The sequence below is a fragment of the Strongylocentrotus purpuratus genome, unplaced genomic scaffold, assembly GCF_000002235.5.
Source record: "Strongylocentrotus purpuratus isolate Spur 01 unplaced genomic scaffold, Spur_5.0 spur5_scaffold_18, whole genome shotgun sequence".
Taxonomy (NCBI): Eukaryota; Metazoa; Echinodermata; class Echinoidea; order Camarodonta; family Strongylocentrotidae; genus Strongylocentrotus; species Strongylocentrotus purpuratus.
The window spans coordinates 7,314,985-7,334,080 of NW_022145603.1; the positions used below are offsets into that span (position 1 = coordinate 7,314,985).

A 19,096-nucleotide genomic window follows, 5' to 3' on the forward strand; every position below is an offset into this window, starting at 1 on the left:
AAGCACAGTCAACTACAAAGAGGAGAGAAATATCCTCAAATTTAATGACGAATCATTTCATTCACTTTAAAAGTGGAAATTCGAAATGCATGAATGACAAAAGTACAATGTGGAATGGTCGTCTTATCAGCCAGTAAGACGGATAGTCTTCTTAGAATGCTCCTTAAGCAAGAGTTAAAATAAACTAAAGTTTAAAATGAGTATATACCTAAGTCATTGAATTATGTTAATTTTTATTTAAGTCTCATATGTTTGTAATTTATTTATATGATTTGTAAACCTTGTTTAGAACATGAACATTTGTGAAGGTGTATTTCACCTTATTATCTCTGTGCATTAATGAGATGAAAGACAATTTGTAAATATTGTCGATACCCGAATACAAATAGTCATTTCAAGTGGTGAATGTATTTTTTCCCAAAAAATGACGAAATCCTAAAAGATCTTACCATCACTGCAGAGAGGTCCAGCAAAAGGTTCCTTACACATGTACATTCCTCGTTCGCACAGTTAGCTCCGTTTTCACATAAAGCACAGTCAACTACACAAGAGGAGAGAAAATATCCTCAAATTAATGACAAATCATTTCATTCACTTTAAAAGTGGAAATTCAAATGCATGAATGACAAAGTACAATGTGGAATGGTCGTCTTATCAGCCAGTAGACGGATAAGTCTTTCTTAGAATACTCTTCAAGCAAAAGTTAAATGAACTTAAGTTTAAAATGAGTATATACCTAAGTCATTGAATTATGTTAATTTTTATTTAAGTCTCATATGTTTGTAATTTATTGATATGATCTTTTGTAAACCTTGTTTAGAACATGTAACATTTGTGAAGGTGTATTTCACCTTATTATCTCTGTGCATTAATGAGATGAAAGACAATTTGTAAATATTGTCGATACCCGAATACAAATAGTCATTTCAAAAGGGTGAATGTATTTTTTCCCCCACAAATGACGAAATCCTAAAAGATCTTACCATCACTGCAGAGAGGTCCAGCAAAAGGTCCTACACATGTACATTCCTCGTTCGCACAGTTAGCTCCGTTTCACATAAAGCACAGTCAACTACAAAGGGAGAGAAATATCCTCAAATTTAATGACAAATCATTTCATTCACTTTAAAAGTGGAAATTCGAAATGCATGAATGACAAAAGTACAAATGTGGAATGGTCGTCTTATCAGCCAGTATGACGGATAAGTCTTTCTTAGAATACTCTTCAAGCAAAAGTTAAATGAACTTAAGTTTAAAATGAGTATATACCTAAGTCATTGAATTATGTTAATTTTATATTTAAGTCTCATATGTTTGTAATTTATTTATATGATCATTTGTAAAACTTGTTTAGGCGAATTACATTTGTGGAGGTGTATTTCACCTTATTCTCTGTGCATTGGTGAGATCACAGACAATTTATTAATTATTTGTCGATACTCGAATACAAATAGTCATTTCAATAGCGGTGAATGTATTCTCCCCCCCCCCCCCCCCCAATGACGATATCCTAAAAGATCTTACCATCACTGCAGAGAGGTCCGCAAAAGGTCCTACACATGTACATTCCTCGTTCGCACAGGAACCTCCGTTTTCACATGGGCTCGTGGCATCAGCACAGACAACTACAAGGAGGAGAGAAGTATCCTCAAATGTAATGACGAATCTTTCCATTCACTTTAAAAGTGGAATTCGAAATGCATGAATGACAAAAGTACAATGTGGAATGGTCGTCTTATCAGCCAGTATGACGGATAAGTCTTTCTTAGAATACTCTTCAAGCAAAAGTTAAATGAACTTAAGTTTAAAATGAGTATATACCTAAGTCATTGAATTATGTTAATTTTATATTTAAGTCTCATATGTTGTAATTTTTATATGATCATTTGTAAAACTTGTTTAGAATTTTACATTTGTGGAGGTGTATTTCACCTTATTATCTCTGTGCATTGGTGAGATCACAGACAATTTGTAATTATTTGTCGATACTCGAATACAAATAGTCATTTCAATAGCGGTGAATGTATTTCTCCCCCCCCCCCCCAATGACGATATCCTAAAAGATCTTACCATCACTGCAGAGAGGTCCAGCAAAAGGTCCTACACATGTACATTCCTCGTTCGCACAGGAACCTCCGTTTTTCACATGGGCTCGTGGCATCAGCACAGACAACTACAAGGAGGAGAGAAAAAGTATCCTCAAATGTAATGACGAATCTTTCCATTCACTTTAAAAGTGGAAATTCGAAATGCATGAATGACAAAAGTACAATGTGGAATGGTCGTCTTATCACCAGTAAGACGGATAAGTCTTTCTTAGAATACTCTTCAAGCAAAAGTTAAATGAACTTAAGTTTAAAATGAGTATATACCTAAGTCATTGAATTATGTTAATTTTATATTAAGTCTCATATGTTTGTAATTTATTTATATGATCATTTGTAAAACTTGTTTAGAATTTTACATTTGTGGAGGTGTATTTCACCTTATTATCTCTGTGCATTGGTGAGATCACAGACAATTTGTAATTATTTGTCGATACTCGAATACAAATAGTCATTTCAATAGCGGTGAATGTATTTCTCCCCCCCCCCCCAATGACGATATCCTAAAAGATCTTACCATCACTGCAGAGAGGTCCAGCAAAAGGTCTACCATGTACATTCCTCGTTCGCACAGGAACCTCCGTTCTCACATGGGCTCGTGGCATCAGCACAGACAACTACAAGGAGGAGAGAAAGTATCCTCAAATGTAATGACGAATTTCCATTCCCTTTAAAGTGGAAATTCGAAATGCATGAATGACAAAAGTACAATGTGGAATGGTCGTCTTATCAGCCAGTAAGACGGAAGTCTTTCTTAGAATGCTCCTTAAGCAACAGGAACCTCCGTTCTCAATGGGCTCGTGGCATCAGCACAGACAACTACAAGGAGGAGAGAAAGTATCCTCAAATGTAATGACGAATTTTCCATTCACTTTAAAAGTGGAAATTCGAAATGCATGAATGACAAAAGTACAATGTGGAATGGTCGTCTTATCAGCCAGTAAGACGGATAAGTCTTTCTTAGAATGCTCCTAAGCAAGAGTTAAAATAAACTAAAGTTTAAAATGAGTATATACCTAAGTCATGAATTATGTTAATTTTTATTTAAGTCTCATATGTTGTAATTTATTGATATGATCTTTTGTAAACCTTGTTTAGAACATGTAACATTTGTGAAGGTGCATTTCACCTTATTATCTCTGTGCATTAATGAGATGAAAGACAATTTGTAAATATTGTCGATACCCGAATACAATAGTCATTTCAAAAGTGGTGAATGTATTTTTTCCCCCCAAAATGACGAAATCCTAAAAGATCTTACCATCACTGCAGAGAGGTCCAGCAAAAGGTCCTACACATGTACATTCCTCGTTCGCACAGTTAGCTCCGTTTTCACATAAAGCACAGTCAACTACAAAGAGGAACGAAAATATCCTCAAATTTAATGACACAATCATTTCATTCACTTTAAAAGTGGAAATTCGAAATGCATGAATGACAAAAGTACAATGTGGAATGGTCGTCTTATCAGCCAGTAAGACGGATAAGTCTTAGAATACTCTTCAAGCAAAGTTAAATGAACTTAAGTTTAAAATGAGTATATACCTAAGTCATTGAATTATGTTAATTTTTATTTAAGTCTCATATGTTTGTAATTTATTGATATGATCTTTTGTAAACCTTTGTTAGAACATGTAACATTTGTGAAGGTGTATTTCACCTTATTATCTCTGTGCATTAATGAGATGAAAGACAATTTGTAAATATATTGTCGATACCCGAATACAAATAGTCATTTCAAAAGTGGTGAATGTATTTTTTCCCCCAAAATGACGAAATCCTAAAGATCTTACCATCACTGCAGAGAGGTCCAGCAAAAGGTCCTACACATGTACATTCCTCGTTCGCACAGTTAGCTCCGTTTTCACATAAAGCACAGTCAACTACAAAGAGGAGAGAAAATATCCTCAAATTTAATGACAAATCATTTCATTCACTTTAAAAGTGGAAATTCGAAATGCATGAATGACAAAGTACAATGTGGAATGGTCGTCTTATCAGCAGTATGACGGATAAGTCTTTCTTAGAATACTCTTCAAGCAAAAGTTAAAATGAACTTAAGTTTAAAATGAGTATATACCTAAGTCATTGAATTATGTTAATTTTATATTTAAGTCTCATATGTTTGTAATTTATTTATATGATCATTTGTAAAACTTGTTTAGAATTTTACATTTGTGGAGGTGTATTTCACCTTATTATCTCTGTGCATTGGTGAGATCACAGACAATTTGTAATTATTTGTCGATACTCGAATACAAATAGTCATTTCAATAGCGGGAATGTATTTCTCCCCCCCCCCCCCAATTGACGATATCCTAAAAGATCTTACCATCACTGCAGAGAGGTCCAGCAAAAGGTCCTACACATGTACATTCCTCGTTCGCACAGGAACCTCCGTTTTCACATGGGCTCGTGGCATCAGCACAGACAACTACAAGGAGGAGAGAAAGTATCCTCAAATGTAATGACGACGAATCTTCCATTCACTTTAAAAGTGGAAATTCGAAATGCATGAATGACAAAAGTACAATGTGGAATGGTCGTCTTATCAGCCAGTAAGACGGATGATAAGTCTTCTTAGAATACTCTTCAAGCAAAAGTTAAAATGAACTTAAGTTTAAAATGAGTATATACCTAAGTCATTGAATTATGTTAATTTTTTATTAAGTCTCATATGTTTGTAATTTATTGATATGATCTTTTGTAAACCTTGTTTAGAACATGTAACATTTGTGAAGGTGTATTTCACCTTATTATCTCTGTGCATTAATGAGATGAAAGACAATTTGTAAATATTGTCGATACCCGAATACAAATAGTCATTTCAAAAGTGGTGAATGTATTTTTTCCCCCCAAAATGACGAAATCCTAAAAGATCTTACCATCACTGCAGAGAGGTCCAGCAAAAGGTCCTACACATGTACATTCCTCGTTCGCACAGTTAGCTCCGTTTTCACATAAAGCACAGTCAACTACAAGAGGAGAGAAAATATCCTCAAATTTAATGACAAATCATTCATTCACTTTAAAAGTGGAAATTCGAAATGCATGAATGACAAAGTACAATGTGGAATGGTCGTCTTATCAGCCAGTATGACGGATAAGTCTTTCTTAGAATACTCTTCAAGCAAAAGTTAAAATGAACTTAAGTTTAAAATGAGTATATACCTAAGTCATTGAATTATGTTAATTTTATATTTAAGTCTCATATGTTTGTAATTTATTTATATGATCATTTGTAAAAGTGTTTAGAATTTTACATTTGTGGAGGTGTATTTCACTTATTATCTCTGTGCATTGGTGAGATCACAGACAATTTGTAATTATTTGTCGATACTCGAATAAAATAGTCATTTCAATAGCGGTGAATGTATTTCTCCCCCCCCCCCAATTGACGATATCCTAAAAGATCTTACCATCACTGCAGAGAGGTCCAGCAAAAGGTCCTACACATGTACATTCCTCGTTCGCACAGGAACCTCCGTTTTCACATGGGCTCGTGGCATCAGCACAGACAACTACAAGGAGGAGAGAAAGTATCCTCAAATGTAATGACGAATCTTTCCATTCACTTTAAAAGTGGAAATTCGAAATGCATGAATGACAAAAGTACAATGTGGAATGGTCGTCTTATCAGCCAGTAAGACGGATAAGTCTTTCTTAGAATACTCTTCAAGCAAAAGTTAAAATGAACTTAAGTTTAAAATGAGTATATACCTAAGTCATTGAATTATGTTAATTTTATATTTAAGTCTCATATGTTTGTAATTTTTATATGATCATTTGTAAAACTTGTTTAGAATTTTACATTTGTGGAGGTGTATTTCACCTTATTATCTCTGTGCATTGGTGAGATCACAGACAAATTGTAATTATTTGTCGATACTCGAATATAAATAGTCATTTCAATAGCGGTGAATGTATTTCTCCACCCCCCCCCCAATTGACGATATCCTAAAAGATCTTACCATCACTGCAGAGAGGTCCAGCAAAAGGTCCTACACATGTACATTCCTCGTTCGCACAGGAACCTCCGTTTTCACATGGGCTCGTGGCATCAGCACAGACAACTACAAGGAGGAGAGAAAGTATCCTCAAATGTAATGACGAATCTTTCCATTCACTTTAAAAGTGGAAATTCGAAATGCATGAATGACAAAAGTACAATGTGGAATGGTCGTCTTATCAGCCAGTAAGACGGATAAGTCTTTCTTAGAATACTCTTCAAGCAAAAGTTAAAATGAACTTAAGTTTAAAATGAGTATATACCTAAGTCATTGAATTATGTTAATTTTATTTAAGTCTCATATGTTTGTAATTTATTTATATGATCATTTGTAAAACTTGTTTAGAATTTTACATTTGTGGAGGTGTATTTCACCTTATTATCTCTGTGCATTGGTGAGATCACAGACAATTTGTAATTATTTGTCGATACTCGAATACAAATAGTCATTTCAATAGCGGTGAATGTATTTCTCCCCCCCCCCCCCCCCCAATTGACGATATCCTAAAAGATCTTACCATCACTGCAGAGAGGTCCAGCAAAAGGTCCTACACATGTACATTCCTCGTTCGCACAGGAACCTCCGTTTTCACATGGGCTCGTGGCATCAGCACAGACAACTACAAGGAGGAGAGAAAGTATCCTCAAATGTAATGACGAATCTTTCCATTCACTTTAAAAGTGGAAATTCGAAATGCATGAATGACAAAAGTACAATGTGGAATGGTCGTCTTATCAGCCAGTAAGACGGATAAGTCTTTCTTAGAATACTCTTCAAGCAAAAGTTAAAATGAACTTAAGTTTAAAATGAGTATATACCTAAGTCATTGAATTATGTTAATTTTATATTTAAGTCTCATATGTTTGTAATTTATTTATATGATCATTTGTAAAACTTGTTTAGAATTTTACATTGTGGAGGTGTATTTCACCTTATTATCTCTGTGCATTGGTGAGATCACAGACAAATTGTAATTATTTGTCGATACTCGAATATAAATAGTCATTTCAATAGCGGTGAATGTATTTCTCCACCCCCCCCCCCAATTGACGATATCCTAAAAGATCTTACCATCACTGCAGAGAGGTCCAGCAAAAGGTCCTACACATGTACATTCCTCGTTCGCACAGGAACCTCCGTTTTCACATGGGCTCGTGGCATCAGCACAGACAACTACAAAGGAGGAGAGAAAGTATCCTCAAATGTAATGACGAATCTTTCCATTCACTTTAAAAGTGGAAATTCGAAATGCATGAATGACAAAAGTACAATGTGGAATGGTCGTCTTATCAGCCAGTAAGACGGATAAGTCTTTCTTAGAATACTCTTCAAGCAAAAGTTAAAATGAACTTAAGTTTAAAATGAGTATATACCTAAGTCATTGAATTATGTTAATTTTTATATTTAGTCTCATATTTGTGTTTTTAATTTATTTATATGATCATTTGTAAAACTTGTTTAGAATTTTACATTTGTGGAGGTGTATTTCACCTTATTATCTCTGTGCATTGGTGAGATCACAGACAATTTGTAATTATTTGTCGATACTCGAATACAAATAGTCATTTCAATAGCGGTGAATGTATCTCCCCCCCCCCCCCCCAATGACGATATCCTAAAAGATCTTACCATCACTGCAGAGAGGTCCAGCAAAAGGTCCTACACATGTACATTCCTCGTTCGCACAGGAACCTCCGTTCTCACATGGGCTCGTGGCATCAGCACAGACAACTACAAAGGAGGAGAGAAAGTATCCTCAAATGTAATGACGAATCTTTCCATTCCCTTTAAAAGTGGAAATTCGAAATGCATGAATGACAAAAGTACAATGTGGAATGGTCGTCTTATCAGCCAGTAAGACGGATAAGTCTTTCTTAGAATGCTCCTTAAGCAACAGGAACCTCCGTTCTCCACATGGGCTCGTGGCATCAGCACAGACAACTACAAGGAGGAGAGAAAGTATCCTCAAATGTAATGACGAATCTTTCCATTCACTTTAAAAGTGGAAATTCGAAATGCATGAATGACAAAAGTACAATGTGGAATGGTCGTCTTATCAGCCAGTAAGACGGATAAGTCTTTCTTAGAATGCTCCTTAAGCAAGAGTTAAAATAAACTAAAGTTTAAAATGAGTATATACCTAAGTCATTGAATTATGTTAATTTTTATTTAAGTCTCATATGTTTGTAATTTTTGATATGATCTTTTGTAAACCTTGTTTAGAACATGTAACATTTGTGAAGGTGCATTTCACCTTATTATCTCTGTGCATTAATGAGATGAAAGACAATTTGTAAATATTGTCGATACCCGAATACAAATAGTCATTTCAAAAGTGGTGAATGTATTTTTTCCCCCAAAAATGACGAAATCCTAAAAGATCTTACCATCACTGCAGAGAGGTCCAGCAAAAGGTCCTACACATGTACATTCCTCGTTCGCACAGTTAGCTCCGTTTTCACATAAAGCACAGTCAACTACAAAGAGGAACGAAAATATCCTCAAATTTAATGACAAATCATTTCATTCACTTTAAAAGTGGAAATTCGAAATGCATGAATGACAAAAGTACAATGTGGAATGGTCGTCTTATCAGCCAGTAAGACGGATAAGTCTTTCTTAGAATACTCTTCAAGCAAAAGTTAAAATGAACTTAAGTTTAAAATGAGTATATACCTAAGTCATTGAATTATGTTAATTTTTATTTAAGTCTCATATGTTTGTAATTTATTGATATGATCTTTTGTAAACCTTGTTTAGAACATGTAACATTTGTGAAGGTGTATTTCACCTTATTATCTCTGTGCATTAATGAGATGAAAGACAATTTGTAAATATTGTCGATACCCGAATACAAATAGTCATTTCAAAAGTGGTGAATGTTTTTTCCCCCAAAATGACGAAATCCTAAAAGATCTTACCATCACTGCAGAGAGGTCCAGCAAAAGGTCCTACACATGTACATTCCTCGTTCGCACAGTTAGCTCCGTTTTCACATAAAGCACAGTCAACTACAAAGAGGAGAGAAAATATCCTCAAATTTAATGACAAATCATTTCATTCACTTTAAAGTGGAAATTCGAAATGCATGAATGACAAAAGTACAATGTGGAATGGTCGTCTTATCAGCCAGTATGACGGATAAGTCTTTCTTAGAATACTCTTCAAGCAAAAGTTAAAATGAACTTAAGTTTAAAATGAGTATATACCTAAGTCATTGAATTATGTTAATTTTATATTTAAGTCTCATATGTTTGTAATTTATTTATATGATCATTTGTAAAACTTGTTTAGAATTTTACATTTGTGGAGGTGTATTTCACCTTATTATCTCTGTGCATTGGTGAGATCACAGACAATTTGTAATTATTTGTCGATACTCGAATACAAATAGTCATTTCAATAGCGGTGAATGTATTTCTCCCCCCCCCCCCAATGACGATATCCTAAAAGATCTTACCATCACTGCAGAGAGGTCCAGCAAAAGGTCCTACACATGTACATTCCTCGTTCGCACAGGAACCTCCGTTTTCACATGGGCTCGTGGCATCAGCACAGACAACTACAAGGAGGAGAGAAAGTATCCTCAAATGTAATGACGAATCTTTCCATTCACTTTAAAAGTGGAAATTTGAAATGCATGAATGACAAAAGTACAATGTGGAATGGTCGTCTTATCAGCCAGTAAGACGGATAAGTCTTTCTTAGAATACTCTTCAAGCAAAAGTTAAAATGAACTTAAGTTTAAAATGAGTATATACCTAAGTCATTGAATTATGTTAATTTTATATTTAAGTCTCATATGTTTGTAATTTATTTATATGATCATTTGTAAAACTTGTTTAGAATTTTACATTTGTTGAGGTGTATTTCACCTTATTATCTCTGTGCATTGGTGAGATCACAGACAATTTGTAATTATTTGTCGATACTCGAATACAAATAGTCATTTCAATAGCGGTGAATGTATTTCTCCCCCCCCCCCAATGACGATATCCTAAAAGATCTTACCATCACTGCAGAGAGGTCCAGCAAAAGGTCCTACACATGTACATTCCTCGTTCGCACAGGAACCTCCGTTCTCACATGGGCTCGTGGCATCAGCACAGACAACTACAAGGAGGAGAGAAAGTATCCTCAAATGTAATGACGAATCTTTCCATTCCCTTTAAAAGTGGAAATTCGAAATGCATGAATGACAAAAGTACAATGTGGAATGGTCGTCTTATCAGCCAGTAAGACGGATAAGTCTTTCTTAGAATGCTCCTTAAGCAACAGGAACCTCCGTTCTCACATGGGCTCGTGGCATCAGCACAGACAACTACAAGGAGGAGAGAAAGTATCCTCAAATGTAATGACGAATCTTTCCATTCACTTTAAAAGTGGAAATTCGAAATGCATGAATGACAAAAGTACAATGTGGAATGGTCGTCTTATCAGCCAGTAAGACGGATAAGTCTTTCTTAGAATGCTCCTTAAGCAAGAGTTAAAATAAACTAAAGTTTAAAATGAGTATATACCTAAGTCATTGAATTATGTTAATTTTATTTAAGTCTCATATGTTTGTAATTTATTGATATGATCTTTTGTAAACCTTGTTTAGAACATGTAACATTTGTGAAGGTGCATTTCACCTTATTATCTCTGTGCATTAATGAGATGAAAGACAATTTGTAAATATTGTCGATACCCGAATACAAATAGTCATTTCAAAAGTGGTGAATGTATTTTTCCCCCAAAAATGACGAAATCCTAAAAGATCTTACCATCACTGCAGAGAGGTCCAGCAAAAGGTCCTACACATGTACATTCCTCGTTCGCACAGTTAGCTCCGTTTTCACATAAAGCACAGTCAACTACAAAGAGGAGAGAAATATCCTCAAATTTAATGACAAATCATGTCATTCACTTTAAAAGTGGAAATTCGAAATGCATGAATGACAAAAGTACAATGTGGAATGGTCGTCTTATCAGCCAGTATGACGGATAAGTCTTTCTTAGAATACTCTTCAAGCAAAAGTTAAAATGAACTTAAGTTTAAAATGAGTATATACCTAAGTCATTGAATTATGTTAATTTTATATTTAAGTCTCATATGTTTGTAATTTATTTATATGATCATTTGTAAAACTTGTTTAGAATTTTACATTTGTGGAGGTGTATTTCACCAATTGTTCTCCAAGCCCAAGGCCAACATCAACATGGCCAAGGGCAAAGGGAGTTATGAAAATTATCATCATGCTGAGCTGAGATGACCTGGGATGTAGCTCCTTCTGGTTAACTGTTAGGGAATTCAATGATTTACCTTACAAGCAAAGAAGGACATGAATGAACATTTAATTAAAAATTGGAAATTAGATACAGTCCTGCCCTGAAAATGAATAAATGGCACCATCCGAAAAGGGAACACTTTTGTTTTGAGACTGAAGTAATCATGAGTAGTCTACCTTTTGGGGAACAATGTCTACATGTTTAGCTTAGTTTCTCTCATTATCTGTACTCTGTGTTTGTTATATTCAAAGGCAGCACTTTAGTACCCTTGCCTTTGTCCCTTACCCTATACAACAATTCTTTTAAACAATTGTTCTTAATACCCGCAAATGTTGCCCAACTCTACTTCGTATTTTAAAGAATTTTCCAAGCAAGCACCATACCAGATGATGTACATGTCTCACTACCAGTACCTACACCTCAGTGGTAATGACATTATGATGATGTTTTTGCTTTCACTTAGTTTCAGATGCAGTAGATACAATTTTCACTTGCATGAAGGAAGCACTGGGAAAGTACATCTATTTTTCAAGAATCATGAATGCCACAGGCCAGAAACAAATCCAGGTGAGAATAGTTTCATGATCTGTTCAAAGAAAATAGCAGCAAAGTACTAAGCACACTCACTGCGTATGTGCATTGGGGTGGTTGTGTTGGTAGGGACAATTGGAAAATTCTATTTTGGGGTAATAGGGGCAATTGAAAACTGTTTGGGGTCAGTTATGCCTAGTAATTAATTTGATGTACAAAAGATAATATTGGATTCATTTCCTTACCTCTGCTTGCAAATAAATGAAAGAAAATAACTTGTAATTATTTCTTTCATTCTACAAAATTAGATTGGATACAGGGACCGACATGCTGGTAAGATGGGTCCTTGATAGTTCACTGAACACAGAGCTGCATAATGTGACTTGGCATAGTGACCTAAGAGTGGGAGCGGTATGGAACCGTTGAAGCAATTCACTGAACACCTACAGTCAGAGCTGCATGTGTGACTTGGCATGGTGACCCTTAAAGTCTTCTGACGGCTCCGATTCTGATTCTGATGATGACCCATTGTCTATGCTTCTGAGCGAGTCAAAAGGTATCTTCTTTCCTTCTTGATTGTTTCCCAATAGTTAAAATTTTAGATATTCTTAATTGCTTTTAATGCTTAGGTCCCTTAGTTAAGGGAATGAGTGGTCCTATCGAGGTCAGCATCTAATTATTTTTTTAATCCTTAACAAAAATTGACAATACTAAGGTGATACCAAATAAAGTATTTAATTCATTAAGAGCCTCTTTAAAAGTTGGTACCAAAACTACACAAATAATTTCGCCCAATCATAATGCACTGTAAAGTTTCCCTTCATAATTGAAATTCTGATAATGGTTTTCTATTGATTGTTCTTTCTCTTATTTCCTTTTGCTTTCACGCAGTCTAGATGAAGGATCTTCGCTGCTTCAACCACTATTGCTTGGATGACTTACGTGTGAAGAAACTTGAAGAACTGTTGTTGAAGAGAATGCTTGAGAAACTAGAATCAATTACATGATCGTTTTGACAATGCTTCAATGTTTCAATACCTCAATCTCTCTTTTATACTGTTTTATTTTAAACATTTTAAATATCATAAACAAAGCAAACTCCACTCATAATTGTAATTGTGTGTTGTAATCGCAATGAAATGGATTGATTATAAAATCAATGAATGATTTAAAGCAAACTGGTAACATTGTCCATGATTTCTGAAACAATGAACTGAATAGTCGTACAGGTGTCAGTTTTCTGTTACAGTATTGCAATGAACTCCTGCACACATAAATCTTTATTATTCAAATGTATAGCTCAGAACAGCTATTTATCAGGTATACCTACCTCAATCAGTAATGCACATTAGAGTTTTCGATTCCAGTTCCATGAATCCTCATATCGTATCTTTGTATTGAGGAATTTGTTTATCTATTTTCGTTAAATGTTTGTATTCACAGGGGTTGATGCCTTCATTAGAACATGAATATAAGTTACATTTCCACAATTGATTTTTCTTTCAAAGCACAATGTTACTAGTTCACATTTAATGTTTTTATTTTTACTTCTATAGTCATTCTCATCATAATTGTATTTGGTACTTCAAACTATCTTATAATCATACAATATAATCATAATGTTGCTGTTTTGAATTTTATCTGTTTGATGAGAAATGAAATTGTTTAGTCAAATTGATATTTCCATGTTTATCATGCATTGTTAAGCTGATAATTGTTTAGTCAGAGATTACATGTTTGCCTGGGTGAAGACAACCTTAGCATTGGTAAACTTTGTAGCGTTTGAGACTGTGTACTAAATTTTATTGAAATACCCTAGAAAGAGATTGTGTAACCTGACTTGCTTCTGAAACTCTACTCACAAGATATTAATGAAAAACAGTAATGAACAAAAAAAAGTAATGATTATGATTATATTAGTCATATTTCCCATTGAAAAAACTGTGCCATCTTTTTTTTTCAAGAACTGCCTCGTTTTGTTACGATCAACATGTAAACCTTTCAGCCAGAACAGGATAACCATGGCGTGCAAGAAAGAGACTATACCACACAGTACTGTTTTGAATACCTCTTTTGTCTTCAGGTAAAAAAATCTGTGCAGATGAACCTTTAAAAAAAAAGAGTTTATTTAGCAACCAGTATATTTCAGCATGCTAATGATATAAAATTTCTTATTAATTTTGTTTTGGAATGGCATTTTGAATATAGATTTATTTCTTTGTTGACTTCATCATACATGTAGTACATGTATGTCAAGCATTTTGTATGTCACATGTGGCATTTATTTGCTATGATTGCTGAATAAACATGATAACCAGGACATGTATGAAGAATAAGTTAAAGACATTTTAGCATATTTAGTACTGTATAATGTGCTAAATAACCTTTGTATTCCGTGGCTGTATACCTGATGAGTCTTTTCCACAAATTTCTAAATGTACATTTCAAAATGCAATATAGTATTGATGATAATTGATGATGATATGTTTGGTATGAATTATTTAATATTTTAATTTATTCTCCATTTGCCACTTGCTGTTCTGGTTCAAAATGTTTGAATTAAAACTGCTCAGTCAAAATTCATTTTCTGTTTATATTGCAGAGTTGGGTAGTTAACTACAGATTATGGTCAATGATCAATACTGAATCTTTTTCCTTCATTCAAAAATATTTCTTAACATATTTGCTTTATTTCCTATATGAAAAATATTTAGCTAGGCCCCTCTCTAAAATTTTAGAAATTCCTCATAGTAATAGAGTAGCAAAAGCCCTAATATCACCCGCATGAATTTCAACAAGAAATGGCAGAATTTGTGTGATATTAAGGGAGATGGAGGGGGTAAAGAGAGAGAGAGAGGGAGAGAGAGAGAGAGGGAGACTACTTGAACGTGTTCTTAAGTGGAAAGTATATAGTAACTTTAGTGCAATCTTTAGTTCCTACTACATACAATATACCTGATAATTAAACCTCAAAGAATATTAAATACATATCCATTTTTAGCTTAAGATTAAAGAGAATAGCTTATTAAAAGCACTTTGTGCCAATATCCATTGGAGCCCGCAACAGCATCCTCAAGAAGCTAGCCAACACCAACTGGGGGACTGATGCCAGAACAATCCGGACGACAGCCCTCGCGCTTTGCTTCTCTGCTGCGGAGTATGCATCACCAGTATGGAGTAGGTCGGCCCATGCACCCAAGATTGACCCAGCTCTAAATTCAGCTTGTAGAGCGATCACTGGATGCCTAAGGCCAACTAAAGTAGAAGACATCTACCTGCTCTGCGGTATTTCCCCTCCACACGTCAGAAGGTTGGTTGTCCCAGAAAGAAAAGGACAAACAAGAAAACAACCCACTCCACCCACTCTTCGAACAACAGCCAGTGGGCAAGCGGCTCAAATCCAGACACAGCTTTCTGCACTCGGTAGAGCCTCTTAATACTAGCCCTCACAACCAAAGGATGACTTTGTGGTCTAACCACCTTCAGACAACTCCACATAAACTCTCCCTCAGCCCGAAGGAATCCCTCGCAACCGGCTCCAGTGAGACTTGCCTACCTGGCTTAGCCTCAACCGCCTAAGAACTGGCTACGGTCGATGCAGAGTCCTAATGCAGAGGGGGTCTAGGAGACGAACAAACGGCATGTGAATGCGGCCAGGAACAGACGATGGAACACCTGCTAGTCTGCCCACTCCTGCCAGAGCCATGCACCCAAGATGACCTGGAAGCCGTTAATTGCCGTGCCAAAGCCTGTGTGGACCACTGGACGGGACTTGTGTAGTGACTCGATAAGAAGAAGAAGAAGCCAATATCCATCTGTGCTATTGATAGTTAATTTATTGTGAGCCGTAGCTTCGTGAACAAAAACTGACATCATACATCTAACATCATAATTATACAAAGAAGAAAAGGTGCTCTTATTTTATCCATACATCTATTAAACAAGTAATTTTACCGTATTTCAGTGTCTGACTCATGAAATTGCTTCACACAATAAAAATCCCATTATGTTTTATACGCGCTCGGCTACGAGCCGTCACTTCGTGAAAACAAAATACAAGCGTTCTATGTGATTTGTGTTTTCACGAAATGACGGTTAAGTTAAAAGTTCATACAGAGACATTCAGTTTATTCTTATCAATAAAAAAAAAACAGCTACCAAACGAGGAAAATGTACTCTATCTCTCAGTTCGCATTATTTTATCTGTAGTCAGTTAAACAAAACATAATGCTGTTTTTAGTGTCCATTTCGAGAATTCCTTCCACAAGGGAAAAGTCCCATACGTTTTACGCGCGCGGCTACGTACCGTCACTTCGTGAAAACAAATCAAAGCGTTCTATGCAATTTGTGTTTTCACGAAATGACGGATGTGTTAACAGTTCACACAGAGAAATGAAAAAGCAGCTACAGAAAGAGGAAAATATACTCTTCTCACAGTTCGAATTATTTTATCTGTACATCAATTAAACAAAACGTTTTGCCGTATTTAGTGTCCATTTCGAGAATTCCATCCACGAGAGAAAAATCCCATATGTTTTACGCGCGCGGCTACGTACCGTCACTTCGTGAAAACAAAATCACAGCGCGTCCTTGAATTTCGTGTTTTCACGAAGTGACGGTAATGTTTACAGCTCATTTCCTCAACAAAAAAAAATAATGGAAATATTTAAAGATAGAACTAAACATTGAGATATTTTCTATCCCAGGATATAACATTTATATGCCTTTGATAAATTAAAGAGGTTGAGATTATAGCTTGAACCTTTGAAAGCGATTTATTCAAAACTAACTTTCTTTTAGTTGCGCGCTCTACCGTCACTTCGTGAAAACAGGGACGATATATCTTCTCCCTTTCTCTATACAGTGCGTCCCGAAAAAAACTATACACTTTTGAAATGGCTGCCGAATAAAAAAAATATATAATTCTGGGGGAAAAGTTTTATATGTGTGGAAAGCTCATAAACTCAACTTTCATATGACACCAAAAAGTCCGAAAATAATTCATGCTTGGTTGAGTACTGCTCACTTTTGTAAAGGGTATGCAAATTGGGTTGTGCAGGAATTAGCTTTCAATTTGTGAGAGGTAAATTCTTTGGAGCTTACGGAATTGAGGATGATATGACTAATTTATGATAAATTTTGATGAGTTTGGGTTTGTTGAGTGAAATTTGTGGTTTATGGATGAGTGAACAGGAATTGCATTTGTTATTACCGTATAGCAATGTAACTTTCCATGGTAGACTCAGTTAAGTGTTCATGGGAGTCAGGACGGGGTGATGGTACATGGTGCAGGGAAGGTGAAATGTAGGGTAGGACTTTGTTGGTAGATTGGATAAGGGTCAAGAGGACATGTATGCCCCTTCCCCTCTCTTCCTCTCTCTCTCTCTCTCTCTGCCTGGTGTGCTTGTGCATAACTTGACAATCCATTACACTCAGCTATCAATCACTTAATCAACAATGTCGGTATCAGCCAATCAGTCAATCAATTAATCAATCAAGCATTCAATCACCATTCAGTATTTCAATCAATTTAATCGTTCAATAATAATTAATCAATAACTTAGTCAATCACTCAATCTATCAACCAACCAACCAGTCATTTTAGCACTTGAGTTTATGTAAATGGTAAATGGGTAACCTGAATAATAAGTAGCCAACATATGTGATATTCCTCTTTTCCAACAAACCGTATTTGAATAATCAATTTACATAATCCCCATCTGGTTATTAATTAAATCAATGAGATGTTCAACTTATCTTACAATAACTAAAATGTGGGGTGAAGGTTTTTATTCAAAGTCACAGATGTAAAAAATAACAGTTTGTAAGATGAAAATTACAACATGTACCATCACCCCATCTTGACTCCCATGAACACACCTATCCTCTGAGTCTACCAGTGAAAGTTACAATGCTACAATAAAAAATGAAATTCCTGTTCACTCATGCATAAAAGTTTGGTTTTATAAACCATGTAATTCACTCAGCAAATCATGAATGTATCATATTACCCTCGATTTTGTAAGCACCAAAGGATTTACCTCTCACAAATTGGAAGGCTGATTCCTGCGCAACCTAATTTCATACCTTTACAAAAGTGAGCAGTGCTCAACCAAGCATGAATTATTTTCAGACTTTTTGGTGTCATATGAAAGTTGAGTTTATGAGCTTTCCATTCATATAAAACTTTTCCCCCAGAATCATATATTTTTTTATTCGGCAGCCATTTCAAAAGTGTATAGTTTTTTTTGGGACGCACTGTATAGTAAATATTCAAATTTATAAGATTGAAGACAGACCACCTTATTCGTCAAAGTGACGAATTAAAATCTAGTTTGATATTTAAGTCTCATATGTTTGTAATTGAATTATATGATCATTTGTAAACCTTGTTTAGAACATGTTACATTTGTAGAGGTGTATTTCAATTTATTATCTCTGTGCATTTGTGAGATCATCGACAATTTGTCATTATTTGTTGATACTCTAATACAAATAGTCATTTCAAAAGTGGTGAATGTATTTTTTCCCCAAAAAATGATGAAATCCTAAAAGATCTTACGGGCCCTACACATGTACATACTCCGCCCGTACAGTTAGCTCTGTTTTCACATAGGCTTGGGGTAGCATATTTATTAGGTGATACGTACGTAGACGTATCACCTTTTGATTTTGTCAAGATTTTCTTTTTTATTAGGTGATAGGTACGAAGTCAACGTATCACCTATTGATTTTGTCAAGATTTGTCTTTCTTTCTTTTTATTATTCTGCAATGAATTTGTTCGCAGGATATCTCAAGAATGAATAAAGCCATAATCATGAATATTGCCATGATGATAGATATTATCGTAACTTAGAACTGCGTGACTTTTCAGTGACTCAAGGTCATCATGACGTCATCGAGGCGCCATTTTTGTGAAAATCAACTCATGACCATATCTTCATAACAGAAAGCCATTTCTCATTCATAATTATCACGATCAAGGTCAATATATGTCGGGTCAATTTCAGGTCAATAAATGCGCGCAAAAATGCGCGTACGCGTACCTGCGCATCTTAACGCGCGCGAATTTTTTTAAATTGCTCGAAATCGTCTGAAATTTGTTTGCACACATTTCAGGCCACTATTAATAACGGAATGAGCGTCCTTTCAAGATAACCGTCCGCACGCGCGATTTT

At 35.2% G+C, this 19,096-nt stretch overlaps 1 protein-coding gene across 1 annotated transcript; it reads right to left on the reverse strand.

Moving 5' to 3' along the window:
- Window positions 1-2,871: 2,871 nt before the first annotated feature.
- On the reverse strand, window positions 2,872-11,822 carry LOC115925497 (fibropellin-1-like). The gene is made up of 16 exons (XM_030989461.1): window positions 11,804-11,822; window positions 10,882-10,971; window positions 10,127-10,228; window positions 9,576-9,677; window positions 9,037-9,126; window positions 8,503-8,592; window positions 7,745-7,846; window positions 7,187-7,288; window positions 6,633-6,734; window positions 6,077-6,178; window positions 5,525-5,626; window positions 4,991-5,080; window positions 4,438-4,539; window positions 3,899-3,988; window positions 3,367-3,456; window positions 2,872-2,924 (listed from the first exon to the last, which is right to left on the reverse strand). Exons 1-16 carry the CDS (start codon window positions 11,820-11,822, stop codon window positions 2,872-2,874), a joined length of 1,428 nt encoding a protein of 475 aa, XP_030845321.1.
- Between the last annotated feature and the right edge of the window lie 7,274 nt (window positions 11,823-19,096).

Coding starts and splice junctions, on each gene's coding strand:
- LOC115925497 (XM_030989461.1), bottom strand. Junction 10,229..10,881: donor TGGACCTCTCTGCAGTGATG/GTAAGATCTTTT, acceptor TCCTCCTTGTAG/TTGTCTGTGCTGATGCCACG. Junction 9,127..9,575: donor TGGACCTCTCTGCAGTGATG/GTAAGATCTTTT, acceptor TCCTCTTTGTAG/TTGACTGTGCTTTATGTGAA.